At 43.3% G+C, this 17676-nt stretch overlaps 1 protein-coding gene across 1 annotated transcript in view; it reads right to left on the reverse strand.

Annotated features, from left to right (window-relative positions):
- GRID1 (glutamate ionotropic receptor delta type subunit 1) overlaps positions 1-17676 on the reverse strand; it is a 147111-nt gene that overhangs the window by 12988 nt on the left and 116447 nt on the right. Inside the window, exon 6 of the mRNA XM_008054123.2 lies at positions 4996-5162. Coding sequence (XP_008052314.1) covers positions 4996-5162 — 167 coding nt within the window. The remainder of the gene's footprint in view (positions 1-4995; positions 5163-17676) is intronic.

Raw genomic sequence — 17676 nt, forward strand, 5'->3', positions numbered from 1 at the left:
CCCCCTGCTAGATGAGCAGATCCTTCAGGACAAGGCCTGTGTATTACTCTCTGTGTTTTTCCCTGAGCAAGATGTGTCAATAAATATATGAATGCATTCATCATGTAATGAAAACTTAACTAAAATGGCCATGGTTAGCTATTGATATAATATTCATTAAGTGCTCAGGACACTGATCAGCATGAACTATGTAGAATGCGGCTGTGCTTACAGGGACTTGGTTGTTTAAAAAATGCATGATTTCTGTGGGCACTTGTATGGTTGTGGTTCATGCTTGGAATGGCCTTGAGCACCACAGATCTCTGCATGGCACATGACATAGTTAATGGGGAAGCTGCAGCATTGCGCTACCTCACATAGCTCAGATCATGTCTGGGAATCTACATGACTGTGTGTCCACTGAGGGCGTATTGGTTGGGTGTCCTGGCAGTTACAGGAAACCCAGGGCCAGCAGGGCCTTCGAGAAGGCCAGTGGTTGAACTACTAGCTGACTGTGAAAAGACAACAGAGCTTTGTGTTTATGGATACCAGTTCAAATCCAGACTCCGAATAGCTCTCTCATCACAGAAATCTGATGTTATAATAAATGCACCTACCTCACAGGATTATTTTGACAGGAACACATATAGACCTTTAGTTTGAGATCCAGCAAGTCACAAGAGCTCCCTAAAAGCTGGTGAGCAGGTGCACAGTGTGATGGCCATATTGGCCAGCAGTCTTGCCAGGCCGGTATTGACATGAGAGAGCTTTTATCGTGAACATAGTAGAGACTGATCATTTTATGCTGTTTGAATCCTCTTAATAGCCTTCAAAGTAGTAGCTACGTTTTTGTTTTTGTTGATTTTGTTTTTTGAATCAGGGTCTCTGTTGTCCAGACTGGAGTGTCATGGCACGAACATGGCTCACTGTAGCCTTGACCTCCTGGGCTCAGATGATTGTTTTCACTTCAGCCTTCAACTACAGGCACATACCACCATGCCCACCTAATTGTTTTTTTGTTTGTTTGCTTGTTTTGTAGAGATGAATGCTCGCTATGCTACCCAGGCTGGTCTCAAAGTCTTGAGCTCAAGCAATATTTCTACTTCAGTCTCCCAAAGTGCTGAGATCACAGGTGTGAGCCACCAGGCCTGGCCCAAAGTAGTTCTTATTACATCTCAAAGACCTGAGGCTCAGAATCTATATGACCTGCCCACGGTTGCAATTAGAAAGTGGCAATGCTGCTCATCAGGTGGCCATGCTCTTTCAAGAATAGCAAGTTGTTCTCCCAAGGTCAGGTCCTGGCCTAGGGGATGGTGAGGCTCTGGCCAGATCATGGTTGTGGTGTCAGATCCCCACTCCTCCACTTGTCAGGCAGATCCTATGCGCATCAGGCAAGCTGCTTAATTTTGCTGACCTTCTCTTCTTCCCACTCCCTATGATTGCATGCATTTTTTTGTGTGCGATCTTGTTCCATAATGTTTGTAAGGCAATTTATAGGAAAGCATAGAATGAAATAACAAAAAAATTCCAAACAAACAAAAAAAGGAAACTGAAGTATGGAAAATGACAGAGGATAGATAAACAAGACACAGGTACAAAATGACTTTGAGAATGAGGCTAAACTAACGTGCACCAGAATAAGTCATACTCCTGCTTATGAGTAAGCCAGGGTGATAATAGCCACTTCCTGAAGCCAGTTGTTCTATTTTTCAGACAGATATAATTGCAGGTGCTTTTTAAAAAATTCAATAGCTGTGGAGCCTGCTACACAGTAGGTACTCAATAAACAGCTATTAAGTAGCTAAACATTTATTGAATGCCCACTCTGCATGCTGTGGTCCGCAAGCCTGTTTAGGGCACATAACCCCCCCCGACCCACCCCCACACACATATACCTCCTGTTCTCTGCCAAAACAAGGAATGTGTCTGTATTCAAGGAAATAGTTTAGTTTCCAGGAAAAAGGGAAAGATAGTAACAGTAGTTCTAGATAAAGCTGGGATCTGCTATTTACACCAGCACCCGCTTTCTGTAAATAGCAGGAAGCATTGCTCCTGAGACCTGCCCCATCACTCCCCTCAGGTATGCCCCAGTTAGAGGCAGCTCACAGTTCTGTGTGTACCATATGACAGAGCTTCTTAATGAACCACTGGCAGAAGTTGGCAACCTGAGATCTAATAGTTCCCCCAAAAGTAGACACCCATCTGCCAGGAGGAGGGACAATTCCAGCTCAGGAGGAGCCGCTCCATGGAGGAAGATGAGGACACTCTAGGAGTCTAGCACAGCCCACTGGGGACATTTCCTTATAGTTACAGAGCGCATGACTTTCTGATGAAAACAAATTGTGATCAGTTGCTTCTTGCCAGGATGACATGAAAACTGGGCTAGCCACTTTTGGTTATGGTGACCACTGGGGTGGGGAGAGCACTCCATGGTTCTCTGTGGGAGAAGTTTTGCAGAGCAATCTCACAGTCAGTGAGTGGATGGACAGTGGGCAGGCCTGATCCAGAGAAAAACTGCCTCTCTGCAATCCCACACACCATGCTGGCCCCAATCCAATGTCCTCTGGAGATGCAAAAAGGACATCTCATTCCCTGTGCCCTCAGAAAAACTTGTGATATTGGAGGAAACAGTCACACCTCTCCCCACCCATCCTGCCCTCTCCAGGTTGAGTATTTTCAGGTCCTCCTCTGACCTAGTGTGATCCCTCTCTGGCCTGACTCCATTCAGCCATCCAAAAGAGATCCAAACTCTTTGGCCAATGTCTGTTGTCTCTTCTCTCCAGGTGTCAATGTTCACTTCAGTAGACTTACAGGAGATATTTGAGCAACAGAGGCACATGGAGACTCTAACCTTCCCTCGCTGGGGATCTTTTGCTTCCATGAGCACTGTCCTGGGGTACATTAGCCATCTTGGTGTTGCTGTCACTTTGGCCCCATGGGCTCCCTTACCGTCTGTTCTAAAGAGATGCTCACCGGCTGATGGTCTGTGGAATCATCCTGAACCTCCCATCTCAGAAAATCAACTGGTATGAACCTCACGAACACCAACATGTTATAAATCCTGGAGAGAAGTCATTCTTTCCTAATGCCTTTAATCTGAACAATTGATAAATCACTACTCCTCCTTCTCTCTTGTCATCTCTCTCTGCTTCAGGGAGCAGAGGGAGGAACAGAATGTATACTTGATTAAATTCAAGCAAAAACTCAAATGCCTCATTTACCTTAATCAGTCCTACCCTTTTTCTCTGTTTTGCAAACAAGCCACTGAATAGACTGATTGCAGGCCCTTCTCCTCAGCCTTGCCCTCATGGGGCTGAGGCTCAGAGGCTTATGAGCAGAAGAGGGGCCCAGTCTGGACTTGAGGGTGCAGGAGAAGGGAGATGGTAGGGCTTGGAGATCCCACAGCAACATGGGCACAGCACCAAGGGCTTGGGGCACTTGGATTCTACTCTCAGCTCTGCCAGTAGCCTGCTCAGCAACCCTGTGTGCTTGAGTCACCCTTTCTGAAGTATAGGATGTGTTAAAGGGATGGTTTTTAAGTACTCTCACTCGTTCAAGTAGATGTTCCCTAGTGCTGGAATCCATGTGTTAATTAGCCAACTAGGGTTGCCTCTAAGCCTGGCATGATGCTGGCCTTTTCACTTGGATGCTCAGCCTCATTTTGGAATTTTGTGAACTAAGGTAGAGTTGTCCTAGGGCTTCCTCCCTGGGCTCTGCAGTTCCATCCCTATACCCAGCCAGATGCCACTTCACAGATGTGTGCAAAAGAGGGCCCAAGGCTTAGACACTCTGAGGACAGAAGCCTCTGTAATAGCCTAACTACTGGCTAAGGCCACTGAGCTATACCCATGCCCTTTACTTCCACCCTCTTTTGTTAAAGCCAGGTCCCTTCCCTGCCCCAGCAAAAAGCATCTCCTTGGTCCAGGAAACTCCTGCACCACAGTCAGCACCCTCCACTAGTCATGTGAAGATGAATATGGAGACATTCTGTTTCTTTGACCCTATCTTTAAACGTGATTCATAACAGTTCTTGAAACATATAAAGTGGGTTAAAGTGTTTTATCATATGTTTAAGCACAATGTTTAAAAAACGAACTGGATTTTTAACATAAAGAAAATTTTCTAGGCTGTCATATGTGAATACAATATAGTGTGAATCTCCAAAGAGGATCATTGTAGGGATTATATGACAATTGTTTACCCTGAGGCATCTGTGAGGAATGGTACACAGTACAGTATATAATTTGAGAAAAATATTCTACCCTTAACATAAAACTTTTTTTGTGTTTTCTGTTAGAGCTAATAAAATCGGTTACTGAGAAAGTAATAAATTATGTATGATATTTAAAATAAAGAAAGAAATATAAAAGTGATTCATAAACCCATAAGATCCTATTCATTAATCATTTTTATGGCTAACTCCTAATCATCCTTTAGGCTTCAGGCATCACCTCCTCTGGAAAGTCCTCCTGGGTATACTGCATTTGATCAAATGTCCTTCTTTGTCTCCCTCCACCCTCAATACCCTTAGAATGTCCTCACTAACATGTTGTAAGATGGATAGCCCTTGAAAATATGCTAGTTTAAAGGGAGACAGAAAAGTTCACCCATTGTATGATTCCTCTTCTATGAAATACCCAGAAAAGGCAAATCCATAGAGACAGAATAAACTGGAAATTGCCAGGAACTGGAGGGGAAAGTGGGCGACTGCTAGGGGGTACAGGGCTTTTTGGGGGGATGATGAAAATACTCTAGAAAAAGACAATCGTGGTGTTTGCACATCCTTGTAGATATACTATATCACATCACAGTCCCCACATAGATGATGTGCCTTCATGGGCAGGGACCATATACTTCCTGTTTATATTCTGTCACCTATCACAGGGCTTGAAAAAGGGGAAGGAGGATGCACTTGGGCATAGTTGGTGCTTAGGAAAATGTTGTAAACAAACAGGTGTGTGTTGGTTCTTATCTCCTACCCCCAATCACTGGAGCCGCCTTGCTGCTCGCGCCTACCTCTGGGAGAAGAGGTCTCTGTAGGGGCTGCCATGCTGCAGGGCAATTCCATAGCCCTTGCTGCTGATGCTGTTGCCGATGACAGTAACTGAGCAGTCGTCATCTGTCAGGGCTGCGTATTCCACCACGGCCACATCCCACAGGAAGGCATAGTTCCCCTTCTTTGCCTAGAAGACCAAAATGACCATGAAGTCAGGCAAGCCTGATCTGCTGTGTCAGTTTTGAGCAGCGAGACATCTTGATGATGGGATTTGAAGGACCCATCCTACATTATCCTCCTGCCCAGCACACGGCATCACCAACTCTGCTACCAATTTCTGGACTATAAACACCCGCATTGGTTGATGTTGCTCAGTTTGGTTAATGCCAAAGATTTGCTAGCTCCAGCTACAGCACATGTCACAGAGAGGGGTGGGCAAAGGAGCTGGTGGGTTCTAGGATGAGCTTCCTGGTCACAGTGGCATAAGCCTACATCTCAGACCAGAGGGCTCATCCTTGGAGAGTACAGAAAGTCTAACCCCGGGGGACTGAGAGTCCTAGATCAGAAATGTAGGGGAGCATAGCAGTGTGGGAATGAGGAAGAGGGGAGGACAGGACTGTGATAAATCTTAACCATTGAATATTTCTACTTAGAATCTGACTGATCCCTGCTTAGAATGAACAAGGGCAACGGTCCTGAGTTCAGTGCCTCAAGTAGCAATGACTTAATACCAAGCACAAGAAAATGTATAGAGTTCCCTGTGCATGGGGAAGAACCCATCAAGTGCAGGTTTTGACTGTTATGGTGCCACTTGCATTTCACTGTCCACACATGAAGGTATGGACATGCCTGTACATACACACATGCCTGCACACACTCATGTATACATCCTCATACATGTGTGCATAAACTCATGTACACACACACAGGAGCAGGTTTCTGGCATCAGTGTTTCTATATCAGTGCAGTGATTACAGATTATTCCATCTACAATTTGTCTTGGGCTACAGCTAAAGTCCTACTTTGTTATACCCATCCACAGCAGACATTCAATTCTATCTTGAGCCACAGTTCTAACTTTGGGGTTTGGACACTTAGAGGGAGTGCAAGCTGCTTTACTTTCTAGAAGGAGATGCAAACTTGACATTGTCACTTGGCCATCTTAAAATAGAGCATAGTGTTCTTAATTTGGCAAAATGCCTGGCTTTAATATTGTAGTGAGCATACAGACACCTCTTTACCTTTTCCTTTGGTCCTAACCTACAGACACCTCTTTACCTTTTCCTTCGGTCCTGCCAGCTCACACGAGATGATAGAGGACCTTAGAGTGGGCTTTGTAATAAGTATCACAGACAATAGGCCAACCTGGAAAACTACAGGCTTCATTGTCCCCAGCTCCTGCCTTTGTTCAGTTGCGTCTTGATGTCCATTGAGACTTTCCAAAGAGTGTCATGGCTGCTTGGTTGAAGCTAGTCAAAGTTTTATTTCTTTCAAGACTCTATATGCCCATGGTCCAACATGGCTCATTCTCTTGTCAGAAGTTCTCCATGAGAAGGATCTGTGAGCATAATGTGACCTCTCGCAGTGGGAAGAGGCTGCTCCTAGCCATTCACACAATTTTTCCCAATGACCTTGTAAGAAATGATACATATCTGTGCCACCCATTGTGTTTCACCTCAGGGAGCAATTCAAATATTACACCAAAGCCTCATTTCTCAACCAACCCAACTTCAGAAGTTAGGGTTTTGAAGGTTGCAAAATGACACACATCTCTCTCCATACATGTAGCAAGATAACGGTCTGCTGCCAGATAAGTTTTTTTTTTCATGGAAAGATATAAATTTTCAACTTCTTTGTAACCAAGTTTCTCAGCAAAATGTTGACTTATGACCTAATATTTGGCTTCAGTCAGACTTTGGAGCATTTCATATCCATACTCTCATTTCAACGTGACAATCATACATTGTTATTTGTACAATTTCAAAAGGGCATGTAATGTTGAAAGAAGAACTAAGATCAGATTCATTTCTACCTTTCAAGTGACGCTCCAAGGAGAAAAAAAGGTGGCTTGAATGGAGTGGAAACTGACTCCATGGAAAGCCTGATGTGGCCACTGCAACAGAGCACTTGGCTTCTTTCAAGCCACAAGCATTTGTGGCAGCTCCAGTTTGGACTCAGGGATAGGTAAGCACAGCTTCATGAAGGGAGTTACATTTATAGTCCTGCCACCTTATAGAGTAAGTTGAGAAGGAAGAAACATTCGGAAAGGATGCTGGCAATGACTCATCCTCAAATTCCTGCTAACCAAGAAGGTAGGTAAGAAAACAGAATAAAGTAAGAGTTTCCCTCTTGACCTGCTGGGTGGTCCCAGATACTCAATCTCCTCATTTGTAAACAAAAAACAAATTTGAGTGTGTGTATGTGTGTGTATGTGTGCGTGTGTGTGTGTGTGTGTGTGTGTGTGTGTGTGTGTGTGTATTTAGGGGTCTTGCTATGTTGCCCAGGCTATACTCCAATTCCTGGGCTCAAGCAATCCTCCTCCTACAGCCTCTGAAGTAGCTGGAACTGCAGGCATGTGCCACTGTACCACACAACAATTATATTTCTTGTTTCTGCTTGAGGAAGCATATGGCTAGATCCCGAATCTAACTGATAACACCAGAACAGGAGCACCTGGAGCACATTTTGTGATGAGGGTCAAACCAGAAATTCCAACTACAGCAAGACAGGCCAGATTCTGCCTCTATCCTTATGAAATACTTCTCACTCCCCACATGTCTTTACTTCCTTGGCATCCCAGATCACAGAACTCCTTCGGCCCTTCTCTCTCAGCCTCACACTGAATAGAATGAGGTACCCAAACCTCTCCTGGATTCCCCAAGTTTGCAGAATTTTCTGTACTTGCAGACGTCTCCCAACCTTTCTCATTTGTCACAGAGTTTGCATGAGACATAAGGCTTCTTAGGTCTGACCATGCTGTCAGGAACATTTCAGATGCCAGCTGTAAGAAGTCAAAACACCCCCACCCATCATGGCTCTGTCATCTTTATATAGATCCTCTTCTTACCCCTTTGCAGAATGAGCTCCATACTTTCCCCATTAAAACAAAGCAAAACAAAACAAAAAACCTCAGCCTTGCTTCTTCCTTGTAGGATCAGAAACTGTTTTTCTGTGTAGCCTCTAAAAGTTGTGAATTACCTCTTTATTCTGTGATACGTATCCATGGCCCTGGCTTCTCCATATGTGGCAAACACCAAATATACCAAGCATCTGCTTCCAGAGAGCCAAGCATCCCTTCTCTTCGTCCCTCCCACCACAAGCTCATTCTCCTTCCTCAAGTGTCAGCATGTCCTCCTACTCCACCCCTAGGCTCAGCCCCCTCCTCTGTGGGCTCAGCCTCTTATGCAGTCCCTAGTTTCATTGGGACAGCATGTCTATCCCTCCCCCTCCATTCTCTATCCCTTAAACTCTACTTCAGAGACCTTTCATACTAGGAGATACTTGTCAATTCCTATTTATATTAACCTTCTTCTGTGGAAGGTTTTTTTCAGGCTTTTGGAAAGACAGTCTGGGCAGGAATCTAGACTTCTCTCAACTTTGAGCCATGAGCTGGTGCTCATAGAGGGAGAATGGTGAGTCCAGCTGCCCTCCTGCAGGCATCCTGGAGTTCTTTGTTCATGTGTCACAACAGATCTTTAGACCTACTATTTTTATCACTTCCTATTCATACCAACTCCTTCTTCCTTGTGTCTCCTGGTGCTGTCTTGTCTCCACTTCCCGGTGGCTGTGGGAAGTTGGGGAGGCTGATATCTGAGAGTGGGTGTGATAGGCAGTGAGATGTTTACAAATAAATGGTTGGCATTTATTTCATAATGCATACAAGATAAAAGAGATACCACAGATCTGGGTTCTGATATTAAAACAAAACAAAAACAAACACTGTATTTCACCTCTTAATGCATTAAAATACCTTTATCTGCCCATCACATTTATAATACTAAATGTATTCTGAATTTCCAGTCACTGACTCACCATGTATGAATACCTTAGAACATGGCTAGTGGAAAATTAGACTGGAGACAAGGCCATGGATAAAGCTGTGCCTCCTCCAAGCTGTTCAGCTCCCTGCTGAGCCTAGGTGGCCAAAGATATCCAACTCCCCTGTTCCTTTCGACTCCAGAGAGTCCTTTGGGAATAGTCCTGGGATCCTAGGACTGAAGTCCAGGTTTCCTCCAGAAGCTATGAAATGTATTTGTACAACATCCAACAAAGTAGAAGTCTGAAAGTTAATATGGCCTAGAAATGGAATTTAGCTGTGTACATGATGCTTTATGGTTTGATAATATTCAGGTGAAGAGATTGTGGCAAAATGGGCATGATTGTTCCTAGCTATCAGCATGACACAACGATACAGTCCTTTGGAAAGTAATGTTGCAATACATTGCACAGGTATTTGAAGCTGTGCATGTATTTTACCCTAGCACATTGGAAATTTAACCTAAAAAGTAACCTACATGTATCTAAGAGGTACAATAAATGCTCTAAATCTAGAGTTGACTCTAAAGTAAACAAGTGAGCAGTTTAAATATTTAACATTAGGAAAAAATTTACTGCATTATGGTCCATGAATATTATAGTATTTTGTATAACAGATAGCAATTATAAAGACTTTGTGGAAACATATGCATATTTATTTAACAAATATATATTAATATCTATGAATATATATTTATACTTAAGGAAAATAGTAGAAAATAATAGGGTAAACACACTATTATTAATGGCTACAGTATTACTGCTGCTCTGTGTACTTGACAAAAGGTAATATGACAAAAGATGGGCAGGATCACTACCTAAAGGAATGGGCTATGTGATGATTCTCAGGACAAGTGATGAAAATCTACTCTTTAATCTTGCTTCCCAGTCTATGCCATCACATATTACATGGGCACCAAATCTGATCTGCATGCCACCGTGTGCCCGATTCCATTGGAGTAGAGCCCTGGCCCATCGATGGAAGCAAAGGTCTGGAAAAGCTCTCAAACCTGGCTCTCAGACAGCACCCAAGCACCTGGGAAAGTCTTTCTGATATCTATGTCATGCTTCTATACATTCTACTTCATTTCATTCTATTTTCCTTTAAAAAGTTTATTTTTATTTATTTTAAAAATATGGGGTACAATTCAGGATTAGGTAGGTAAGAGGTCATTACACAGGTAAAGTTTGGGCCTCCCTTTGCACCTCACTTCACATGGCTTGAGATCAGGTACCCTTATTGAAGTTATGTGCCCCCCCCCTTTTGCAAATGCTCTGATGAGAATTAAATTCCACAATGTGTGTGACATGCTTAGGCTCTTGCTTGATAAATGCAAAAGTGGGAGGCACATAACATCAATAAGATTAGATGTGAATAGTTTAGGGAAAGGAGGAAGAACCTCTTTGCCTTTGGAGAAAGTCAAGGGGCATGTGGGTATCCATGCTCAAGATGCTAGGACAACAGCAGCTGTGGCCACTACCCCTGGTTTATATCCCAGCAATCATCTTAGCAAACAGAAATCCGATCCCATTCCTGATAATCCACACTTGAACCCTGGAGTGCTGCAAAAGGAAAGTAATTGAGGGGGTCTGACTCCAACACTTATAGCATCCTTCCTAATATTTGGGGTAACATGATTGGCCTATATTGCTAGAGGGAGATTGAGTTTTATTTTTTAAGAAAAGTCACTAATAAGCTGGGATATTGGATGACCCACTTGCTTTCCATGACTCCACACTGGTAATAAAATGAGATTGCATTACCATTCGTTGCTCCACTGATCCTTCCCCCATTTCAAAACTCACATGGAGTACAGACTTCCAGAGACATCAGTTTGAAGCAAGACTCTCACTACACTCTTCCCTTCCATCCTGCTTTGGAAAGGAACAAGCAATCACGATGCTCCCCTAAATGAGAATGCAGGGGCTTCAAACATCAGTCCCAAATGTCATCCGAATGGAAGGGCTGAGGGAAACCAACTATCTGCTGTGCCGGGTGCAAGGTAGATGTGGGGCACCAGTTGGGTGCAAAGGCCTTCAGAAACCTTATGCCTTTTCAACCATGGAATAATTTGCAAGGGCAGAACATCCATCTCCTTTACAGATGTTTTGCAAGGGCAGAACATCTATCCCCTTTACAGGTGTTCTAAAACTGAGGCTCAGAAAAATAAGGTGACTTGTCCCAAGCAAGACTAGATAATGTGCAATGGAGTCACATCAAACTGAGTTTTATCTGGCTTCAAAGAAGCCTGTGCTCTCCTCTCTACCCTGCTTGGACTCACAAAGCAAAGCCTGAGGAAAATGCACTTACTGTCTTGCTCTTGGACCACTTCCCAGGGAATTTTGCTGGTGACAGCAATGCCTGTCTTTCCCCAGCTTTACAAACAAAGGTGATTAATGGAACACTGAAACTCTGAAAGAAGAGAAAACAGGGTCTGCACCTTCTCTGAATATTGGGGACTCCTTGGAAATCCAATGCCTCCTCATGTGCATTTTGTCATCCGTGTGGCACACTCACTGCCTGCCCTCACAGACCCCCTTCATCCCAACAAAGCAGAGCTCAGCCTTTTCAAGCATCCAAACTCTTAGCTCCTACAGTTATTTTCATACAATGGCTACACATTGCCACAAACAGCCAGAACCCCAGCTACAGTGATACCTGTGTCATGTATGCACTGTGCCAAATCACAAGATGCAACAGTTAAAACCCAGACCATCTGCAGAGAAAAGGACAATTTTGCAGCATGCTGGTGAGAGTGTGGGCTGGCATGATATTTCTGGAATGGCAATTTGGTAGGGAGAACTGAATGCTTTTAAAATGTGTATATGCAGCAATTCCACTTCTCGGAATTTATCCTAAGGAATTATTCGATTTTAAACAAAAAAGTTTGTGTTAAGAGTTTCAGGACAATGCTGTTTAGTAAGAAATTGGAAACAACCTAAATGCTCAACAATTGAGAATTAGCTAGGTAAATGATAGTATTAGATAATGTAACTAGATAATGTTATTATTAATATGATGTTTTAAAAGAGCACTAGTTGCTAAAAGAGATTTCCATGATAAAAAGGAGGCAGCCCTGGTCTGTGGATTCTGGAGTCTGACTGTGTGGATTGGAGTCCCAGTTCCACAGCCTGAAACCTATACAGGCAAGTCGTTTAACATTTCTGGATCCCAACTTCATTGGATATAAACTAGCCCACACTTCACAATGTTCTGATGAGAATTAAATTCCACAATGTGTGTGACATGTTTAGGCTCTTGCTTGACATATGGTAAGTGCTAAATAAGCTATAACCAATATTATACTGCTTAGTGAAAAAGAACCTGCTACAATAGAGTTTTGACGTTGAGACATCCTTTTAAAATTATTATGGATAAGTTTTGCGTTTATCAAAAATCAAAAGCAAGTACCAAACACAAACAATGGTTATCTATGGGAGGTGCCATCATGGGTCACTTTTGTTAGTTTATAAAAATCTCTGTGTTGCCCATGTTTCCTGCAGCTCAGCAAGCCTTTATTTTGTGATTGCAGATGTTTAAGAAAGTGATTGTAGAGACTCAGCTTCATTTCTTGCACACAGTACAGTGGGAAGAGCAAGCCCAGTGTCACAGCCCAGTTCTTCAGTGAACCTGCAATCTCAGGGGCGAAGAATCACTTCCTAAGAGAAATACTGTGAGTGGGAAATTCCAGAATGCCAAGCAGTGTGCCTGGCACAGAGTGAGGGATCAGCAAGAGCTCTGTTTCCTTCTCCTGCCTCAGTCCCCAGCTGAATTCAGGAGATCAGTCTGTCAGCTGTGATTGAAGCATCTTTCCTTCTACCCACTCCCCTCCTACCAGTCACTCCTCCACCTTCAGCAAGTCAGCAACATACTCTGTGTGAGTCTGCAAAGTGTGTGTGTATGTGAGTATATGAGTATGTGAGAGTGCGTGTGAGTTTATGTGCATGAGAACTGTGTGTGTGCATGTGTGTAAGTATGGGGAATGTGTGTGACTAGGTGTGCAAGTATGAACACATGAGACTTTGTGAATGTGTATGGGTGTGTGACTGTGTGTGCATGTAAGAATATGTATCAGCATGCGTAGGCATGTATGTGATTGTGTGCATGTGTGTCAGTATGAGGAAACGTGTGTGAGTTGTATGAGTATATGAATGCATGTGCATGTGAGAACATGTGTCAATATATATAGATGTGTTTTTATGTGTGTGTATTGGTGTGTGTGTATGGATGCATGAGTGTGTATGCATGTTGGAGTGGTATGTGTATAGGTGTAAATATGTATGTGTGTTAATGTATCTAAGTGTGAGAGAATTACACAAGTTTGTGCATGTGTGTAAGTGTGAAGAAATGTATATGAGTATATGAAGGGGTATATATATATATATATATATATATATATATAAATATATATATATACACATGTGAGAACTGTGAGAATGTGTATTGGCATATGAATGTATATGCATTTGAAAATATGAGTGACTGTATGCACATGTATATGTATGTGTGTGAATGTGTGTTTGTGTGTATGAGAGAATATGAGCACCATGACCCCTAGGGTGGCAGCAGAAAAGTGGACTCAGGAACCAAGCACCTGAAGAATCACAAAGAAGTGGACCTTCAACTGGAGACAAGGAGTATACCTCTCCCAGGTCTCTCAGAGCAATGGAAAGAGATGGTCCCAAATAAAAATGAAATGAGAACGTGAGGCAGACCATCAGTGAGATGCTCAGAAGCTGTTCATAAAGTCCAGCTAAGAGGCTGCCAGGGAACTTGCTACTCAAGGAGTGGGGAGGGTGGTGACTCTTTATCTAGATCAGATCCTGGACTGGAAAAAAGGAAGCCAACCAGAATAGGCCCAATCGGAAGAACGGAAAACACAGCTGAACTGAAAAAGCTGCTTTCCTGAATGTCCACAGGGTACAAAGTCGGTATGGCTCCTGGCTTCAACCCTGAGTGCAGGATAGGGCTGGACAATGAGATGACATAAGCAAGGGTAGCAAGACCATGGTAGAGGGTTGTTCTCTGTGTCATATGACCACATAGAGCACATGCATGAGGGTGGCTCTGCAGTTTTGTCACAGGAGTCCCAGTGAGGCCACCCATTACCTGGGCAGGAGGACTAAGATGATGGAGATAACCCAAAGTTGTAACAGCAGAAAGTAGTTCCTGATAGACAGGCACTGGGATTTCTCAAATGATTGCCTGACCCAGGCTGGTATCCCTGCACCCTAGAGTCGCATTGTCACTAATAAGGAACACAGAAGTAGGTAAAAAGAATGGCAGGTAATTTTTCCCTTCAAATAAGAGCATCAATGCCTTTTCTCTTAAGTCAACTGCTCTTTGATTACTTAACTGTTTTTTTTTATCAAATGTGTAACTCCAGTTAAAGAACACAGCATGGCAGCATGCTATGTTGGTGAAAATAAAGACTCAGAAACAGGCATACCAGACCCTTTCCTAACATCCATGGCCAGCCACCTGAGCCCTTTGAACTAAGTAGCCTTATCTAGAAGACAGGGCTAGCATGCCCACCTCACGTGGTTGTCACGGGGAGAAACAGTGTGGAAAGTGCCTGGTGCACTGAAGAAACCCAAACAATAACACATTATCCTCATGATCATGATCATGATCACCAACATCATCTTATAGCTTAAAGTTTGAATCCTGATTAAAATGCAATTGCCTTGGAATAAATAACACTTGAAATTGTCCTCAGTCATCAGTCTGGTAAATTAGAAAGACTATTAGACTGGGTCACAGTCTTGGCCCAATTACTATCAATTTATAAAAATGGAAGAGGAGCCGGGCTCGGTGGCTCAGCCTATAATCCCACGCCTTTGGGAGGCTGAGGTGAGTGGATTGCCTGAGCCCACGGGTTCGAGACCCGCCTGGGCAGAGAGACCTCATCTCTACAATAAATCAAAAAATCAGCCGGGCGTGGTAGTGCGGGTCTGTAATTCCAGCTACTCGGAAGGCTGAGGCGGAAGGATCGCCGGAGCCCAGCAGGTCGAAGCTGCAGTGGCCGGGAGCGGCCACTGCACTCCAGTCTGGGCGACAGAGTGAGACTCCAACTCAAAAAAAAAAAAAAAAATGGAAGAGGAGCCCAGATGGTTCTTAAGACCTTCTTCGATTTTGACATGTTCAGTCTTGCTATAGACTAGTGGTTCTCAAAGTGTGTTCCCTAGACCAGGAGCATTAGCTCACTGGAGAATTTATAAGAAATGTAGGTTCTCAGGTACCATTCTAGACCTACTAAATTAGAGACTCTGAGAATGAGGCCCAACAATATATGTTTTAATAATGTTTCTAGGTGATGCCGATGCATGCAAAGTTGACATGTCATAATGTAGACCTCTGGGTCAATTAATTCCTGATCTTCTCTTGAAAGCAGGTTTAGAAAGGGAAATAGTATTAAGTCCCTGGGATCTTGGATTGGGGCACTAAACGAAAGAATGGAAAGTAGAATTGAGAGATCAAGTCTACTTAAAACAAACTTCAAAAGAAAGTCACACTGAACATCTTTTTCCTGTACTCTACTGGGTACTTTCCCTTCCATTCTCTTCTTAGAAAATTCGCAATAAACTTCCACAGTAAGAGTGAGACCATTTTCCACTCAAGGAAATTGAGGTTCAGAAGGAACTGTGCTCAAGCCCACAGAATTAACTACTGGCAGAGCTTGAATTCTTCCCTAGGTTTCCATGACTGCAAGTGGTCTTTCTGCCACGTCAAAAGTTCAACATCAGTAACCCCCCAAAGTCCCATAGAGCCCCCTGAGAAACTGGCTCTTTCTCAGGCTGTTATTTCTCTCTTCTGCTATTAGATTTTGGTCAAGCTTTTGCTAACGATGTCTGCCTCTAGTATCTGGCCCTGTGGAGGCATTGTGGCTGCATTCCCTTTTGGGGTCTCTGACATTTCGGGAATAAACAGTCTTGTTTAGTAAACCAAGACGTATCATAGTAAGAGAAAGTTTCTCATATCTCCAAGAAAAAAAAAAACTGGTTTTGTGCTAAAGAAAAGTCCTAATTTGGAAGAATCAACGGTTCCTCTCTTGAAATCTGAAACTGTACATCATCAGCAAAACTAGGAGCCATAAACAACCTTCTCAGCAGGGCAAAGGGACACATTGATTTTCAATTATTTGTCAAAATTTCAAATTGTCTGAAGACCATGATAAACAACAATCTAATCTGACTTATTATATGGAAAAATTAAGAATGATCTAAAAGAAAAAATAAATTGGTTTGCCTAGATACCAAATAGATTAAAAATGGAAGATATCCCAGGGAAATGAAACAATTTAAGAACACATGAATTCAGGGTGCACAGGGGACAATCATTCATGGGGTCAAATAGCACCAAAACACAAGGATAGGGCTGTGCAGATACTCACTTTATGCCACACACGTGTACATACCTGCACACACTCATGCACACACACAGGGAATAGTGTAACTTCCTTGACCATTCATGTCCTATTCACTTCTCTAGCATGATTTCTGGCATAGAGTTGGTGCTGGATAAATATGCGTGAAGTGATTGAATAAAAGAAGCCAAAGGGTTGGAAACTGGAATCTGGGAAGCCAGAGGTCTTGATCCTGGCATGATCAAGCTGCTGGGCTGGGAATGTGCTGTTTGCCCCTCTAGTTCTACCCTCCACCTTTCTCCATCCTGACATCTCCTCCAGAGGCTAACCTTTATGGACAGATTCAATGGGCACCCTTGGCCTCTGGCTAAGAGCCAACTCCTAAAATTCAAGAATAAATCAAATACTAATAAAATGACAATAATGAAAATAAGTACCATTTGTTTAAGCAGATGTTCCCAAATGAGAAGACATGAGACTCACCTGGAAGTTAAGTTAAAACGCAGATTGCTAACCTCCACACTGCCCCGCTTCTGATTCATTAGATCTAGAGTAGAGCCCAAGAATTTACATTTCTTTTTTTTTTTTTTTTTGAGTTGGAGTCTCACTCTGTCACCCAGACTGGAGTGCAGTGGCCGCTCCTGGCCACCGCAGCCTCGACCTGCTGGGCTCCGGCGATCCTTCCGCCTCAGCCTTCCAAGTAGCTGGAATTACAGGCATGCGCTACCATGCCTGGCTGATTTTTTGATTTATTGTAGAGATGAGGTCTCTCTGCCCAGGCGGGTCTCGAACCCGCGGGCTCAGGCAATCCACTCACCTCAGCCTCCCAAAGGCGCGGCTTTGCCACCTTTACATTACAGGCTGAGCCACCGAGCCCAACAGAATTTACATTTCTAACAAGTGTCCAGATGATGCTGGTGCTACTGGAACAAGGCCCACCCTTTGAGAACTGCCGTGTCAACATACACTCTGCAAAGCATTGTGCTAATTCAACATTTCTAATCTTTACTATAACTCTAGTAAAAGCCTATATTATTATTATTTTTCAAGACTCAGTTAATTAGCCATGATCTCATAGCTGGTAAAAGGTGGATCAAACTCAGTTCTTGCTGACTCCAATCCCACACTTTATTCACTGCGCTATGCTGCCTTAGCTGAGCATTTGACTTCCCTGACGAAGTTCAAGTGAGCCTCTGAAACTGCACCCTGAGGCCAGGGTAGCTTCACCATCTGAAACAACCTCCTCTTAATATCCCTTTTCCATAAAAAGTTGTTAGGAACTGGCAACTCTGACTATGT

This window comes from Carlito syrichta, unplaced genomic scaffold (genome assembly GCF_000164805.1).
Source record: "Carlito syrichta isolate Samal-C Ts95f unplaced genomic scaffold, Tarsius_syrichta-2.0.1 Scaffold289081, whole genome shotgun sequence".
NCBI classification, from domain to species: Eukaryota; Metazoa; Chordata; class Mammalia; order Primates; family Tarsiidae; genus Carlito; species Carlito syrichta.